The following is a 19,216-nucleotide window of genomic DNA, read 5'->3' on the forward strand; positions in this document are numbered from 1 at the left end:
ATGGGTCCAAAAATATTATCAGATGTCCACGTGAACACTTTTTTTACTTTAAGCTCATGTTTAAGATGTATTCAAACGAAATCGTATGTTGTTTTAAATAAGAATTAAACACATTTCAATTTATTTCATATGCAAGAAAATGGTTTGCTAAATACACATATAATTGAACAGTTATTTTACGTTTGTTCAAACTTCAGATTTGTTTATCAAAATGTCAACAAGCGGCACAGAAAAACATTGCAGACTGTGTCTCATGCTTAGTAAAGCTGGGACAAAAGCATGTCATAATCTTCTATTAAAGCGTGTGGAAGAGCTTAAACCAGGTGACTTTCAACAAAACGAATGGACACTTACAACATTTTTGGAAAGTAAAAAGCAAACTATAAAGAACTCAAAGCTTTCAAAAGAGAAGTTGAAAGTCCTTTTCCCTAAAACCGGCGAAACAGTTCTTTCAAACTGGGATTTATCACTTTTCTGTCAAGTCCTTTCTTCGTACTGTGGTTTGACTGATATAAATCTTATGGACATAAAACAATTACGAACAATACGGAATGATCTCTGTCACATGAACGACGCTGAAATCACAAATACCTTGTTCAAAAACAAACTTGAAATGATACAAGTGATAATTGGTAGAATCTTAGAGAAACTCGACGACAACAATTTGAAGCTAGAAATTGACGCTATCATCAAGGATTTAGAAAGTGGACCTCTTTCGCTTGACGAAACGCTTAAAGAGATCCGTAAGTTTTACTTGATGGAAATGGACATCCGTGAAAAATTGGACCACGGTATGTAACTTTTATACTAATGCACCACATTATCCAAACATTATTTACCGGTTCAAATCTTAATAGTATGTCATGTTGATGAACATATTCATACACTGCCACTTTGAATAATGGGGTTCTTTTCACATTATTTTTTTTCAATATATTCTGAATCCGATAACACATTGAATTTCATGCATTTGTGTCAACGTATTTTATTTATTTTTACAGTTGAAGAAATTGTTTTAGACAAGTTAGACAAACTAGACGAAAAGTTTGAAGTCATAAATAATAAGCTTGACCAAAGGGGAAGTTCAGGAATCGATTCAGCAAAGAACAATGTTCTTGTTCCCGGTAAAGGTCATTTTATACATTTATTTAGTCTCTTTCTTTGCGATAGATTTATGAGCATCAGCGGTAGAGATTGCAATGTATGAATTCTGTATAGACAAATGTTTATAAATTAATCTCCTTATTAAAAGAAATTACTTTATTATATTATATGTTTGTTTTTAAGTGCATCTATTTTGCTTTTTATGATAAATTAATGAAAATCAATCTATCAAAGTGAAACACTTACTTTTTACAAACTTAATACGTGAACAATATTGATGCTCGTAGGGCAACACGAATAACGCATTTCATGTTATATGTGTGCGATCATTACCTATTAATTTATATTCAAATTTATTGATTTTTTTAACCATAAACGCTCTTATACTTCATTTCTTGCTACAGGAGTTAACATTGTTCTTGATTTGAAAAATGTCAGTAATGACGAAGAAGCACATATGTCTGATGTTCTAAAACAGCTGTTTGAAGAGGCCATGAATCAGAACAATGATTTCAAATCCAGCATACCACTCGATTCATATGGTAGGCTAAGAGCGGCAGTCAATAAAACATTTCAGAATTGGTCAGTGGAGGGAAGCCATGTATTCAAACTACTATTTATAGAGACGAGTTTTGGAATGTTTTGGATAAATCAAGTAAGAAACTATGTTCTCTTATGACAATATAATATTTAGCGTTCCTTATTGCTATTTTGTTTGATAGTACATTTGTATATTGAAACGTTTCAAATTTATTGCGTTGAGAATAAATGATTCGTTTAATTTCCGTAAAACTGCCAGGATTCTACCTGGTGTAGCTATGCCATTTTGATTGTTGAAAAAAACTCAAATATATTGATCTGAACTCCATACTCAAGCTGCGGTTATTGTATCATTATTGAATAAGTCATCACTGTTTGTAATTAACCGCAATTTTATGAGATTTCGCAATTATAAAGCGTAAGGAATTTGACCTTGAACATTCAAGGGTTTTTTGTTATATTGAATAAATATGTGTTACAGTATTATTGCAAGTACAAATTACTTTGTTTCTCGTATTAGACAAATTTGTTGTGTGTACACCAATCTATTTCTGTTTTTAATGAATTTGTGCTAAATGAGCTAACTTTCTTGAAATATTTTTAGTCTCATCTGTCGATAGATTTTTATCGGAACTCAACGTCGATAACGTTCAACCACTCAATGAGGGCAGGAGGTTAACATTATCATTTTCAGCTCGGAACGCAAAATCTAAAAGTAGCGAATCTTTCTATGAAGACTGCAACAACGAGCTTCATACTTGTCTACAACTACTGAAAACAGAACTTGAATCAGAATTCAGTACCCAGCATTTATCGATTCAAGCAAGTTGCTCGACAAATGTGAATCGTGAAACGGATGGTTAGTATAAGTTTATGTTATTTTAGTTCGACTTTATGGAAGTAAAAAAAATCGAGTTATTCCTACACTCATGAGTTCGTCCTTATTGACATTTGGCTATATTTATTTACCACTTGGTTGATTTCTTAATTGGACTAAACCGTCTCCAGGATATGTCCGTCATTGACTGTGACCTTTACTCAGAATTGATTCAAAATTTGATGGTCAAATTTTGAATTTTGCTTGATGTTTGCTGTTTCTAGCAAAAACTTATGAATGGACTTTTTCAACAAAACTACATTTAGGACACTATTTTAAAGACTATCAAAATCAATTTGACCTTGACTCATGGAAACACTAAAGGTTAAATCATTGTTATTTTACTGTTTTTACCATAATTTGTTATAACTTTGCAGGTAATAAATTGAATTTCTTCATATTTGGGCAAAATTCAATAATGCATAGGACAAAACACACATCATTATCTTATTAAAATTGACCTCGACCGTTATTTGACATTGGCATTATATGACAAATTTGCAAACATTGTTTACGACAAATCCAATATGTTGATGTATTCAAATATGACCTTGACCTTTTCAATCACCTTGAGTTTGGATGCAAAATACTTGACATTTGCTTCAATGTAATGATGGCAAATGTGATTAATTATTGTACCCAAAACAATTTTAAAAGCTATTGAAATTTGCTTAAATTGTCATATTATCATATTTTGTTATTATGCATTTATAGTTTTGCTTTATACTTAAATTTGGATAGATTTGACACTTATGATAAACCCGTCATGTTGACTACTTTCAATATGACCTTAAACTTCAAATTATCGTGGTCGAATGTCGTGGTCATGACCTTGTTTACGTATTTGACTCGTTCTCAGACAAAATGACTCTTAAGGCACTGAAGTATTGAATCACTCAAATAAAAGTATCTTTGACCGTCAGGGTCAAACTATTTCTCTGCCTTGAGATAACATGATTACTGTTTTATTTATACTTCGACAAAAACAAAACTTTAATTCGAAAACTGATCTACTTTTGATCGTCATGGTAAAGTTTTAATTGTGCTTAAAAGTGTTTTTTATTTATTTATTTATTTATAATGTGACAGAACAACACCTATGACGACATCGATATGTTATTGACAGTATTGATTTTATGTGTGTCCCTTATCTTTTAATGGCCTTGACTGTCCGTGTCAAATATGAAATTAATTATATTTTATTCAAGAAAAGATGTTTTTGGAGAATTCTGGAACACAAAATTCTTCTTTGGTTTGTTTGTCTTTAAAAAATAAGAAAACGTGACGAATTTAACAGGACGTTAGCTATTTTTGATTTTATAATGTTCACTTGAAACAAAAATATATAGGATTAATAAATTATTCGTTTCTGGTTTGAACTGTTTCATTTTACACGGTGCCCGTGACAGTCAATAAAATGAAATGATAAAGAGTATGATTTCCTTAAATAATGATACGATACATTTCGAATTGAGGTTTTAATAGTTTATAGCATACTGCTTGTTATAAAATAGATACGTTCACCGATGATGAGGTAGAAAACCTAAATGGACAGGGTGATATCATGCAACCGATTAAGACTGGTGATGTTAAGATTTCAAAATTATGTAAAGAAGAAAAGGAAATCAGTTATAGTGTTAAAGATGAAGAAGAGAAATGTCACAAGACAGCGATCAAGCGACGTTTTTTAGAAGATATTGATTCAACGAAAGGGGCACAAGAAAAAGAAAAATATCACACAGAAAAAGAGAAGATAATTACGGAACAAGATGATTGGCATGATCAAACAATGTTTTCTCCGGTGAGTACATCAACATATTCAAAGGAAGATAGTACAGCTTTTGTAAGTAGCCCAGCTAATAAACTGTGTTTTCAAGTTTTTGTAAGTAGGCAAGCCAAAAAATGTGTTTTCAATGTTCTTATTTTGTTAATTATAGTTATATACATCTCCCTTGCTTAAAATCACATTTATGCAAATCCTGTTGGAATGTGATCTAGGCAGTTCCTTTTAATCGATTAATTACGTATGTGTCATTAAATTACATTAACTTTTATATGAAATGACACAAAACGTTTCCTAAAATCAACAAATCGTATAAACAAAAATGACAATATATAAATCAAAAATAGAATTTGACTGCTTTACTCCATGACAGATCAATGTTTAAGTGCAGAAACAGTCAAACTGTTATTTTGCAAATTGTTGATGAATTATGCTTAATAAACTATGGTGTCTGACATTTGCCATTCCGTTATTTTGTATTGTTGTGGTAGTTACAAGTAGCAATAACGAGAAAGAGTTACCGAATGAGAAACGTATATTATTTTATTATTTTGTCACGCTCTCTTTTTCCTTTTTGTGGTTATATCGTGAATTGGCCCTTCAACAGTGACAACACAAACTTAAGAATTTCACTTGGCGGGGATTCATTTTATTTACACTGTCTCGTTTATAGGAACATGGTGGGGCTAAGAGCGAGGTTTGGTGCACCATTAACCGGTTTAAACTCCCCAGTAGTCATTATTATGCTGCTGACCGTTCCAAGGCGGCGCCCCTCTGTGTTCCTCAGATGTATGTCTATGTTGTTTTATACTGTTTTGGTAACACTTTTGCTCGTGTCTCTTGTTGTTTCTCGTCTACGGTAAGTATCTTCCCTTTGTCCCTGGTTTATATTTATTTTATTCCCCCGCCTTCCCCGTGTCTCATGTCCCCTTCCCCTGTGCCTTTGACATTGTGGGCCTTATATTAAATCATTTATTTGTTTTGTTTTATTTCCTTATAAGTTACTTATTATGTATTCTGATGTAGTGGTTTGCCTGCCCGTACTCTGCCTTGCGCCCTGTCCTGTTTTTCTTTGGGGTCCTCCTGGGCTCCTTGCCGCTGGCGCTTGTTGCTGGGTCGGGTGGGGGCTGCGTTCATTGAATGCCGCCTTTCCTTGTCGATCTTGTTTATCATATTTTAAGAAAAGAGAGATAGAGAGAGAAATTTTTAAATGCGACAATAAAAAATCATTTTCTTGCTCTTTATTTAGCATACAATCGTCTTATATTTAGCACGGTTATTTTTAGATTTCAAAATACTGTACAGAAGGAAAAGATATCAGTTATAGAATTAAAGATGAAGAAGAGAAAAGGTACAAGACAGCGACGACGCGGCGATTTTTAAAAGATATTGATTCAACGAAAGGGGCACAAGAAAAAGAAAAATATCACAAAGAAAAAACGAAGAAAATTACGGAACAAGGTGATTGGCATGCTCAAAGAATCTTTTCTCCGGCGAGTACATCAACATATTCAAAGGAAGATAGTACAGCTTTTGTAAGTAGCCCAGCTAATAAACTGTGTTTTCAAGCTTTTGTAAGTAGCCCAGCTAATGAACTAATATCAATATTCTTTTCATTTTAGTTAAAACATCTCTCTTGCTTAAAATCACATTTATGCTATGAATAATAAATTTAACTTATATCCATTTAATATAAATTCATTTGTTTGTTTTAGAAAATATGCTATATATGAGACTGAGAAGTGTCCGTCCGTCCATTCTCATTTGTGTCGCACGTTATTTGTAATTTTCAATTTATGTTGCTCGTAGCTCAAAAAGTATTTGACCTAGAGTCACAAAACTCTAAAGAAATGTTGCTCAGCCTTTGTAGTTGTGCACCTGGGGTTTTTCTGGTAAATTGAGTCTGATCTGTCTGAGTTATTGCCCCTTGACTAAGTAAAAAAAATGCATTTTTCAACTTGTGTCGCACATAGCACAAAAAGTATTTGACCTAGGGTCATTTACATTTACAGGCCAGCATGAGAAGTTGCGCACTTTGGGTTTCGCTTGTGAGTTTGTTCTGTTTTGTCAAAGATATTACACTTGACTTAGTAAAAAATGCAATTATCAACTTGTGTCAAAAATAGCTAAACAAGGGCAAAATTGTTGTAAAAAACGCCCGTCACAAAAGCTTTTGACAGAGATATGGGCATTGATATGATGACTTAATGGTCCCCATACACAAACTTTGACCTCTCTATGTGACCTTGACTGATAACCACCGTATGAACACTTCTGCGGATGTTTCTTAATTCAAAATATCACCATTTTCGTGTTTAAATGTTGAATTCTGCTTGAACCGGTGCTGGGGGGGGTGTGGACGGTTAATTGCACTTTCCAGTACCGTCCATGAACAGGCTCCATCTAACCGAGCCTGCTACATTTATAATCATGACGTGTTGGGTTTTCCTAAGGGATTCTGGTTTTCTCTATTTTTGGTAGAGGGGCCTGGATTTTGTGCGCAATAAGCCTCCCAATTGTGAACATGTGTGCAAAGTTACATTTTAATTTAAAATCCTCCGATGAATGAAGTTACGCTCCGAACAAGCATTTTTCAATGAACTCTAAGTGTGACCTTAAACCTAGAGGTTTATGCACGCGACACTACTTCTCATATTGGTGAACATTTCTATTGTTGTGCTTGTGGTATTTTTTGTTTCAACTTTTCGGCATTTTCTAGTTGGGTGGTTCCAATATTCCTACTTGAATAATGTTGAATCACCCTTAGGATATGTAGCCTGCTTTTTAAATCTGTCTTTTGACGTCTTATCTGTGATACGCAGGCTTCATAACCTCTGATCCCCTTTCAAAATTCCATTTTATTTAGTTCCGCCCATTGTTTTCTCGTTTAGGGCACAAGCTTTTTATTACTTGGGGACCATACGCCGCTTTTCATGGAATGGAACTACTGTGTCACATTGAAGGTTCCATGATAACCGCCGTATGAACACATCTGCGGATGTTTCTAAATTCAAAATTTTACTATTTCATGTTTGAATGTTGAATTCTGCTTAAGCCGGTGCTAGGGGGCGTGGACGGTAACTTGCACTTTCCAGTACCGTCCATGAACAGGCTCAATCAAACCGAGCCTGCAACATTTTCAATTTTGCCGTGTTGGGCTCTCTTTAGGGATTCTGTATTTATCTATTTTATGATCACATCCGTGTTATTTGTGCCGTGTGGCGGCTGTAAAAAGTCTCCCCGTACATTTAATCAATGATGTTATATTTTCGATCCTTGAAGATCGTTCAGCACGACATTATTGTCGTGCTTGAAGTATTTTTAGTTTCAACTTTTCGGCATTTTCTAGTTGGGTGGTTCCAATATTCCTACTTGAATAATGTTGAATCACCCTTAGGATATGTTGCCTGCTTTTTAAATCTGTCTTTTGACGTCTTATCTGTGATACGCAGGCTTCATAACCTCTGATCCCCTTTCAAAATTCCATTTTATTTAGTTCCGCCCATTGTTTTCTCGTTTAGGGCACAAGCTTTTTATTACTTGGGGACCATACTCCGCTTTTCATGGAATGGAACTACTGTGTCACATTGAAGGTTCCATGATAACCGCCGTATGAACACATCTGCGGATGTTTCTAAATTCAAAATTTTACTATTTCATGTTTGAATGTTGAATTCTGCTTAAGCCGGTGCTAGGGGGCGTGGACGGTAACTTGCACTTTCCAGTACCGTCCATGAACAGGCTCAATCAAACCGAGCCTGCAACATTTTCAATTTTGCCGTGTTGGGCTCTCTTTAGGGATTCTGTATTTATCTATTTTAGGGAATAACTTTAGTGGCACAAATACATATATACAGTAAACGAAATTATCTCTGGTGAAAAAAGACAAATTGTACGTGTAATAATATAAATCAATATATTTATAATCATGTTCGAAACAGTTACAAATAACTTTTCATTTTCCCAATGAACTAAAATATGATAAACAAGATCAACAAGGAAAGGCGGCGTTCAATGAACGCAACCCCCATATGACCCAGCAACAAGAACCAATAGCAAGGAGCCCAGGCGGACCCCAAACATAAAAAGGACAGGGCAACGACACGTTAATCATTAAATGATTAAAACAAACAAAAGCAGTGAAGTAGAAGATAGCATAATTATGTCAAAATGTAATTAAGAGTGTAAAAACTTTGCATACTGAGCTTACTTGTGACCCGTCATATATTATATAGTTTCAAGTGAATATATGTTATAGTTTCAGAAACATTGGAGTAATAATGGTTATATCAGAACATTTTCTAAGCCTAAAAAGGGACATAACTTGTGTCATTATTCAATGGAATTGTAGAATTTTCGTCATCTGAGCTTGCTTGTAACCTTATTCATGTAAATTTAAAGTTTCAAGTAAAATACAATACAAAGTTATCCCCCACACACTTGTTTTAGTAATGAAACTTGACCTGCATATCTTACTTGCGACACTTCGTATATATTTGAAGTTTCAAAGATTATCTGATCTAGTTTTAGAAATATTCAAGTTCATGTTAACATTTCAGAACATTTTCTACGTCAATTTTTGAAATTCCAAGTGTGGCCTTGACCTGAAGCTGGCACAATGGTAATATGAGTTCTGCACATTGCCCAGTTGGGTTGAACAAATTAGTCAAGTTTGAAGAAATTCCTTCCAGTAGTATAGAATGTATAGAGCCGACACAACATATTGTCTAAAATTGATTGTATGTAAATTTAAATACTTAAAAAGGGGCATAACTTTGTCAAAATGCAATACAGTGTATATCTTACTTGTAACACCTCATATATCTTTTAACTTTCAAGCAAATATTTGTGCTAGTTTCAGAAATATTCAGGTATATATTAAAATTTAAGAACATTTTCTAAGTCATTTTTCGACCTTCAAGGGTGACCTTGACTTAAGCCAACACAAAGGTAACATAAAATATGAAAAACAAGATCAACAAGGAAAGGCGGCGTTCAATGAACGCAACCCCCATATGACCCAGCAACAAGAACCAATGGCAAGGAGCCCAGGTGGACCCCAAACATAAAAAGGACAGGGCAACGACACGTTAATCATTAAATGATAAATAATTTGTAACTGATTAGGAATTCAAAGAAAAAAATAATAGGCCCACAAAGGGGAAGGGGACAGGAGACCGGGGGAAGGGGGGGGGATAATCAAAGAAACAAAAACTAGAGGCAATGGGGAAGATACTTACCGTAGACGAGAAAACAACAAGGGACACAAGCAAAAGTGTCACCAAAACAGTATGAAACAACATAGACATACATCTGAGGAACACAGTGGGGCGCCGCCTTGGAACGGTCAGCAGCATAATAATGACTGCTGGGGAGTTTAAACCGGTTAATGGTGCACCAAACCTCGCTCTTAGCCCCACCATGTTCCCTTAAACGAGACAGTGTAAATAAAATGAATCCCCGCCAAGTGAAATTCTAACAGTTGTCATGGTTACAAAAGGTTAAATAAGTAAAACACTAAAATGATCATGTAGAAACATATAAAAGTAAACCCAATGACCATAACAAAAGTACTCAATGTCCTAAAGGAAGACAGAGCAAACAAGAAAATCACCCTACAAGGGCCCGACGAAGCAAGGCAGAAGACGAACATTAAGACAATTCAGTCCCAAAGGGCTTTACGAACTATCCATCATAGAGTCTCCCACTTGGTCCGTCAGATGCAATCAAAAGAGGGAAAGCGTAGTGTCCAACTGTAAAAGGGTTAAACACTAAAACATGCAGTATGTCTTAAAATAGTAGGGTCATAACCTCTTTTAATAAAACGTTTAATGATTTTAGTAAAAACAGCAGAAAAATTACCATGACCCAAAATCTTACGAAGTTTGTAAACCACATCGCCATAAAAACCAGGCTGGCTAATCCTTGTCGCAGAAGAGTTTTTTAAATCACTATTAAATTTAGAAATTAAATCAAAGTTACGATTGTAAAATTTAGTAAAATATTTCCGTAATTTATGATAAAGCGGTAGCCCTGTTTAGAAGCTTGCTGGTAATAAAAATATTCCGCTCGTTGAAATCCTTTACGTTGTTACAAGCTCTAGCGAATCTAATTAACTGAGAAACATAAACCCCGTAGGATGTTGCTTGGGGTAAGTCTCCATCCAAATGTGGATAATTAACTATACAAAAGTCAAAGTCATCTCTTTTATCATAAATTTTCGTGTGAATAGAATTGTTATTGATAGTAATATGAAGATCCAACAAGGGTGCCATAGTCACAAAATACGCCCGTTTACGAAAAAGCTTTAGATGGAGATGGGGGCATTATGGATAAGTGTTATCTAGCAAGCAAGTTTTTATTCTTGGCACTGTGTTGTTAAATGAACCTTAAAACAAATCAATAGGGAAGATATGCATAGAATGTGTGACCTTGACCTTGGTCGCAGGGACCTGAATTTTATGCACGGCACTCAGCCTCACAATGATGAACATTTGTGCCAAATTATATTGAAATCCCTCTATGCATGTAGAAGTTTTGCTCCAGACAAGTGTTTTTCTATGAGCTCTAACTGTGACCTTCACCTTTGACCTAGAGACTTGGTTTATGTGCAGGGCACTACGTCTCATGGTGGTGAACAATTCTATAAAAGTAACATTAAAATTCCTCCATGCATGTAGAAAATATGCTCCGGACAACATCTGGATATTTAATCATCTCCAGTGACCTTGACCTTGCAAATATTAACCTAAAATTAAATGTGTAACACCTGTAGTCATGATAGTTACCATTTGTGCTACAATCCATCAATAAATGATGACTATATGGTCCTATAACCATCTTCAAATTTTTATCTGAACTTTGACCTCTATGTGTAACCTTGACTTTGGTCGCAGGGATCTGAATTTTGCATGCGACACTCAGAGCCTCACAATGGTGAACATTTGTGCCAAGTTATATTGAAAACCCCCTATGAATGTAGAAGTTTTGCTCCGGACAAGCGTTTTTCAATGAGCTCTAAGTGTGACCTTGACCTTTGACCTGGAGACCTGGATCATGCATGGAGCAATACATATCATGGTGGTGAACATTTCCATAAAGTATTATAAAATTCTTCCATACATGTAGGAGATATGCTCCAGACAAAATCTGGATATTTCACCATCTTTAGTGACCTTGACCTTGCATATATTGACCTTAAGTACATGTGTCACAGCCGTAGTCATTATAATGACCATTTGTGTTACAATCCCTCAATAAATGATGATTAAATCGTCCCTATACACATCTTCATATTTTTATCTTTTTTTTAAACGGGCGTATAAAAAGTACATGTAATTTAATAACTAAAAAATTCTGATTTAAGATTTTATTCTAGGGAAATACATTTCATTACAATTCTTAATCTTTGAATGAGCTGAACTGATATTTACTTGAAAATTAAAATATAATTAAATTTCTATGAGAAAGTATTTACATTTGATAAGGTAATTACTGTATGATCTTTATGAACAAATACCAAGTCTACAGAACACCATAGTTATCACAGTTAAGAATCTTGACCAATGAATGATACATGTGTAAATAAATGTTACATTCTTTAGAACATACTCAAGTCCAAGAAAGAGGATTATTTCATGCCCTTTGATTAAATTCTATTTTTAGAATTGAAAGTGAAAATAGATCAAGGGGAGTATTGTGTAAGTCATTTATGAACAAAGTAATAACTTTGTTGTCTCCCTTTGATTAAATTCTATTTACAAAATCTGGATATTTCATCATCTTTAGTGACCTTGACCTTTTATAATATTGACCTAAATTATATGTATCACAGCCATAGTATTGATAATGACCATTTTGTGTTTACAATCCCTCAATAAATGATGACTAAATGGTCCATATACACATCTTCATATTTTTATCTGAACTTTGACCTCTATGTGTGACCTTGACCTTGGCCGCAAGGACCTGAATCTTGCACGCGACACTCCGCCTCACAATGGTGAACATTTGTGCCAAGTAATATTGAAATCCCTCTATACATGTGGAAGTTTTGCTCCGGACAAGCATTTTTCAATGAGCTCTAAGTGTGACCTTGACCTTTGACCTAGAGACCTGGTTCATGTGCGCGACACTGCTCCTCATAGTGGTGAACATTTATATGAAGTTTCATTAAAATCCCTCCATACATGTAGGAGATATGCTCCGGACAAAATTGGACGCCGCCCGCCCGCCCGCCAGGGGCGTTCCCATAATACGTCCCGTTTTTCAAACGGGCGTATAAAAATGATGTACTAAAATTTCAAGAGTTCGTTTTATTAAGTTGTAGTTCATGCGGATAAATGTCAGACACCATTTGATCAAAATAAGGATTATCTAAATTAAAAATATCATCAAGGTATCTGGAAGTATTATTAAATGCGACTATAACATCTTGTTGTTTCTCTTCAGAGAGACTCAACATAAAGTCTCTTTCATAGCAGTACAAAAACAAATCGGCGACCAGGGGTGCACAATTAGTACCCATAGGAATTCCTATGATCTGTTTAAATAGGGTTTTACCAAACCTGACACAAATGTTGTCTAAAAGAAAAGAGAGTGCTCTACAAACTTCGTCACAGGTCCACATATTATAATGTTTAACAATACCGTTAGTAAAAAAAGCTTTGTTAGAATTACATGCTAGAAAGGTAACTTTTTCCCGTGCAAAAGTTTTCTGAATTAGGGAAATTAGTTTATCATTGATTAATTTATGTGGCAAAGTTGTATAAAGTGTAGAAAAATCGTATGTACTGACAGTTGAAGCTTGAAAGTTATTAATTTTGAATTTATCCAAGATTTCAACATAAGTTCTGCACATAACCTTGTTGAGGTGGACATTCGAGAAAAGTTTGAAGAAAATTCTTCCATTGGTATAGGATTTGTAGAGCGGACACGACATATTGTCTAATATGTGATTGTATGTAAATTTGAAGACTTTAAAAGGGGCATAACTTTGTCACAATTCAATACAGAGTTGTGAAATTTGACCTGCATATCTTAATAGTGACACTACATATATATTTAAGTTTCAAGCAAATACCTTATCTAGTTTCAGAAATATTCAAATACTTGGTAAAATTTAAGAATATTTTCTTAGTCAATTTTTGACCTTCAAATGTGACATTGACCTTAAGCCGGAAAAAGGGTAACATGGGTTCTCCACACCCCTCTGTTGAGGAAAAAATTTGAGCCGACATTGAAGAAAATCGTTCAATTAGTGTAGGACTTACAGAGCGGACACGACATACTGTCTTATATTTGATTGTTTGATAATTGACCTTCAATTGTGACCTTGACCTTGAGCTGACACATGCGCAACATGGGTACCGCACATCCTTTTGTTGAGGTAAACATTTGAGCCAAGTTTGAAAAAATCCTTCAATTAGTGTATAACTTACAGGCGGACACGACATACTGTCTAATATTTGATTGCTTGACATTTGACCTGCACATCTGCACATGTGGAATGAGCTGCAGGTTATAATTTCAACTCGTCAGTTGCAACCTAGAACAATCCAGGAGTTTGGCAAGAATGGGCATCCATACCCGTAAGAACAATCAGAAACCCAATAGGGAGTATGAGAACGCGCTGCCAAGCTGTCATTGATAGTCACGGGTCACACACACGGTATTAAGTCTAGAACTGTATAGGGTTACATTCGTCCTTCAGCTCAATTGATAAAACAGTAAATCAACATTTAAAACCTTTCGCACGGCGTTAATAAAATAATCCTTAAATATATTCACACTTAAACATATAATGCTTAGAAAATGTTCAGTAGTATATATTAAATATGCTCAGTAGTATATATTAAATATGCAAAAAAGTATATCTGATTTAATAAAACATAATTTTAGAATTTAAAAAAAAAATCATTATATTAGATAAATTTTGTTAACTTAAGTTTTCGGAGACGAATTCTCAATCGTCAATAATAAATATATATTACATTTATTAAGTGTACTGTATCGACGTTTTTACATTATGCCTGCAGTGTTAGCGATTTTCCCTAACTTTACCGAGTACCTGGGACTCAGTGCTAATAGATCTGTTACGTCTCAATTCAAAAGGGGTGAGTCCTCAATTATTACAAAAATGTCAATGTTTGCATAACTTTATAATACAATCAAATTTGTGTACTTTAACTATAATTTGAAGGCTGTGTGCTCTTGAATAATATTTAAGAGGTTAGGGCTGAAGGTCAATTAACTGAAACAAAAAAACATTAACAGTCATGTTCAATTCGTCCTGTTGAAGAGCCTGCAAATCGACGGTTTACAGTCTTTAAACGGTCTCCAGTCCCGAAAACATGTGGAAAAGAGACTGCTGATTACTTAAATTTACTTCATATCTTGCATCAATATAAGCAATTAATAAGGGTTTATTTAAATACTTTTATATTTTTGTACATAATTCCATGTGTATTTTACCTTTTCAAAGGTAAAATTGTCCTACTTAACAACGGAACAGTCTCTAATGTCAAAACATATTGATGACAATGACTGTTGATGTTCGCGGATACCATTGATCTAGGTTGGCCTGAAACGAGGCCGAGCACTTGGTCCTAGAATACGTTTGGGATATAAATCTACATTGCTTATGAGAAGGGAACAAATCAAAATAAGGTGAAAGTCAAGTTCTTAAAATACAATTTATTTAAAGCGAATAGAAAATCCGTTGTCAATCAGAGCAAACAATTTTAAGAGAGAATTAACCAATTATCGGGGAAAAGTGTTTCGTCCCAGGGACTTAACGGCCCTTTTTTTCTTTCCTCCCTGGCAATTTTAGCGAGTAAATTGATATGTTTACTCAGTAAACGCGAAGACTGGTCTGTAATACATTCTTTCGTCAATTAGAAAATATGTTCCGGTGTCTAGTACTAACTACACGGCCTTAACCAGGTCCACGGTTTTATACATATGCCACTTGCCTCAGGGTCTGTTTAACCACAAAACGCTTTTACAATTGGTATAAGCCTGAATCATACAACAATAAATTATTTTGATGTATTTTTAGCTCGACTATTCGCAGAATAATCGAGCTAATGCAGTCACCCATTTGTCGGCGTCGGCGTCGGCGTCCCTGTGGTTAAGTTTTTGTATGTAAGCTGGTATCTCTATAACTACTGAAGGGAATGGATTGAAACTTCACACACTTGTTCTCTGTAATTATCTAAGATGATTGGCACAAGTCCCATAACTCTGATTTGCTTTTTTTCATAATTATGCCCCTTTTTCGACTTAGAAATTCTTGGTTAAGTTTTTGTATGTAAGCTGGTATCTCCTTAACTACTGAAGGGAATGGATTGAAACTTCACACACTTGTTCTCTGTGATTATATAAGATGATTGGCACAAGTCCCATAACTCTGATTTGCTCTTTTTCATAATTATGCCCCTTTTTCGACTTAGAAATTTTGGTTAAGTTTTTGTATGTAAGCTGGTATCTCCATAACTACTGAAGGGAATTGATTGAAACTTCACACACTTGTTTCTCTGTGATTATATAAGATGATTAGCACAAGTCCCCATAACTCTGATTTGCTTTTTTACATAATTATGCCCCTTTTTCGACTTAGAAATTCTTGGTTAAGTTTTTGCATGTAAGCTGGTATCTCCATAACTACTGAAGGGAATGGATTGAAACTTCACACACTTGTTCTCTGTGATTATCTAAGATGATTGGCACAAGTCCCATAACTCTAATTTGCTTTTTAACATAATTATGCCCCTTTTTCGACTTAGAAATTCTTGGCTAAGTTTTTGCGTGTAAGCTGGTATCTCCATTACTACTAGAGGGAATGGATTGAAACTTGACACACTTGGTCTCTGTGATTATTTAAGATGATTGGTACAAGTCCCATTACTCTGATTTGCTTTTTTGCATAATTATGCCCCTTTTTCGACTCATGAATTCTTGGTTAAGTTTTTGCATGTAAGCTTGTATCTCCATAACTACTGAAGGGAATGTATTGAAACTTGAAGAGTTTGTACCTTTTCGGACAATTTTATGTATTCATATAGGTAAGCATTATTATACTCAATGAAACACCCTTGTGACAAATTTTCGAATAGTCGAGCGTTACTGTCCTCCGACAGTTCTTGTTAAATATTCAGACAATACTATTTTTTTCCAAATATATGCGTGAAATTGAGCAAAATCGACAAATTTTCCATCTTTCGTATGACATTTTGAAAAACCTGCAAAGTTCTCTTTAAGTATTGAATTAAAACTTTTATTGTTTCATTTCTATACTGGCTGATATTGGCATTAATCTAAAACTGATAACGGTCGATTTCTGAGAAAGCAAAGTAAAGTTGTCCGAAAATTTCCTAGAGATGCATACTACAAATTTAAAACTCATAACCATACACGTTTATTATAAAAAGTAAAGGTCCCAACTTGACCCATATTCTAATGTTCACAATTCAATTATTGGTTGTACTCAACCTTCGCTATAAATATGAATAACACGATTTAAAGCGACTCTTACAGGTATACTTCGGCCGTTTTTCAAAATGGCGGAAAAAACTTGTTGAAATGTAATCTAGGCAGTTTCTTTTAATCGATTAAATACGTATGCGGCATTAAATTACATTAACTTTTATATCAAAATGTGACAAAACTGTACTCAATTCAACAAATCATTGTAAACAAAAATGACAATATATTTTAACTATGGAATACCACAGCTTTACTGGATGGCAGATCTATGTCTAAGTAAAAATTATTCTAAAATGTATTCTAAAAGGAATTCTATAAACTTGGTATACACTTGTATTTAAGTGTGTTAAAAGTTGATGATAGTAAAGAAACAGTCAAACTGCTGTCGCGAATATTCGCGATAATCACCTTTTATTATTATTTGAATAGAGATTAGGATAATGGTGTTGATAAATTGTTATTGGGTTTTCATTCATAGCGGTGCATTGTTAAACAATTTGTATTCATAATCAATGATGCAAAACGTTTTTAATTATCTAGACATCTAGATTTTGCTAGAAATAATTGATGTATTGATTCAACTGCATTCTAGTAGTTCAGAATGTACTAGTAACATCAATCTAGAATAATCTATGATGGTATATATCGCTTGAATTTTGTCACTGAGATCATTTTAACTAAAATTATTCTAAAACGTATTCTAAAAGGAATTCTATAAACTTGGTGTAAACTTTTATTTAAAAGTGTGTTAAAAGTTGATGATAGTAAAGTTTAAAATTGTTAAAAGTGAAAGAGGATTAAAATAGAAGTAAACTAGAAATGTGTCCATATAATACGGGTGCCCCCACACTCCAATGTTTTGTCAATCTGATGACTCTAGGTCAAATATTTATTTTTTAACTACAAGTTGAAAACTAATAACCTGTTACTAAATAAAGGGTACGAACTTTACAAATACTGAATAAATCCATAAGCAACCCCAAGGTGCATAAGTACAAATACTGACGAACATTCTTGTAAACTTTCAGGCAAACAGGGCAAATTCTTTTTTGCTTTGCATGAACAAGTTGAAAATTGCAAATTTATACTAAGTCAAGCGCAATAACTCTAACAAAACTGAAAAACATCCACATGCAAAATCCCAGGTGCATAGCTTCACTGTGATGTTGATCATTATTCCTGTAGTTGGTTGATTCTAACTCAAGCACTCAAGGAACAAATAATACAACATAATGAAAAACGGTTTTCCGGGAAATAACTCTACAAATAGTGGATAAATCCACAAGCGAAATCTAAGGTGCACAACTTCACATGCTTTGCAACATTTCTGTGAGGTTTCGTATATCTAGGACAAATACATATTGAGTTACGTGCGACACAAGTTGAAAATTGCAAATTTTTTCTTAACCAATACCAACAACACTAAAAATACTAAATAAATCGACACGAAAATACCCAGGGGCCTCCGTTTTACTAACATTTCGTAAGTTTTTCGTAACTTTACGCTTACGTTTAAACTTACGTATATCGTAAGTGTGTGTAAGTTTTCACTTAAACTTAAGTTGAAATAGTTTGTAACTCTATAATGCAGGTTTTAAGAATTCTTAAATAAGGAGGCACTTCAGAAATATTTAATAAAATAAACGGTATTCTGTCAGACAATTTAATTGTGACCGCAAAACATTACAAATTTAAAAGGAGAGCTAAACTGGAATTTTGTAGGGTCATCTACGGACACCCAGGAATGTCGCTGACAATTCGTATTTATCATCGGCGATCATCAAACAAAATATGCTTAAATACGCGCAAAAACGACACATGCAAAAAAAAAGATATTCAAAATTGTAGTCATCATTGCAGTGTAACTATTACGTACGTACATGTGAAATGTAGTGATATCTGAATATTTGCCATAGAAATAGTGCAACAAATAATATATCTAAGTATGTTTACAAATCATACAATTTAATTAGCAGGAAAGCACAGAATATTTTTAAAAATATTGTCCGCGTTACATTTTATCACGAAATATACATGTTGATACTCTCCTATTCAAACAAATAAAATTTACAGTTTCAGTAAACATTATGCCATTTATAAAGTTTATAATAGATTTACATTTAGCATCAAGGCTTGTGAAGTTTAACTAATAAAACAACACTTGATAACTGTTTTATAATACTTTGGTTCGAAGTCAACCACGGCTAAGGGGGTATGAGGTACCAGTATATTTTTCAAGGACGTTTGCCTATAAGCTGAAAGGATAATTTTCATATTCGTGTATTCGTTACTAAATCTCATTCTTAATAAGTCCGTAAAGGCCATATTATCCATTCCTTACTTCATTGTACTTAATCTGTACCTTTCTGGATTCTCTTTCACCATTAAAATATCTTAACAGTCAAGTCCATCTTTTAAAAATCTCG

General features: G+C 34.1%; 1 protein-coding gene across 1 annotated transcript; it reads left to right on the forward strand.

Moving 5' to 3' along the window:
• The first annotated feature begins 211 nt into the window (after positions 1–211).
• On the forward strand, positions 212–6,083 carry LOC132715305 (uncharacterized). The gene is made up of 7 exons (XM_060698300.1): positions 212–791; positions 1,002–1,124; positions 1,509–1,646; positions 1,682–1,759; positions 2,249–2,503; positions 4,036–4,364; positions 5,591–6,083. The coding sequence occupies exons 1-7, from the start codon at positions 212–214 to the stop codon at positions 5,924–5,926; spliced, it is 1,839 nt and encodes a 612-aa protein (XP_060554283.1). The 3' UTR covers positions 5,927–6,083.
• The last annotated feature ends 13,133 nt before the right edge of the window (positions 6,084–19,216 follow it).

This window comes from Ruditapes philippinarum, unplaced genomic scaffold (assembly GCF_026571515.1).
Source record: "Ruditapes philippinarum isolate M1 unplaced genomic scaffold, ASM2657151v2 ctg7550_1_1_1_1, whole genome shotgun sequence".
Lineage (NCBI taxonomy): Eukaryota > Metazoa > Mollusca > Bivalvia > Venerida > Veneridae > Ruditapes > Ruditapes philippinarum.

Coding starts and splice junctions, on each gene's coding strand:
- LOC132715305 (XM_060698300.1), top strand. CDS start 212: ATGTCAACAAGCGGCACAGAAAAACATTGCAGACTGTGTCTCATGCTT. Junction 1,647..1,681: donor CATACCACTCGATTCATATG/GTAGGCTAAGAG, acceptor AAAACATTTCAG/AATTGGTCAGTGGAGGGAAG. Junction 1,760..2,248: donor GAATGTTTTGGATAAATCAA/GTAAGAAACTAT, acceptor AAATATTTTTAG/TCTCATCTGTCGATAGATTT.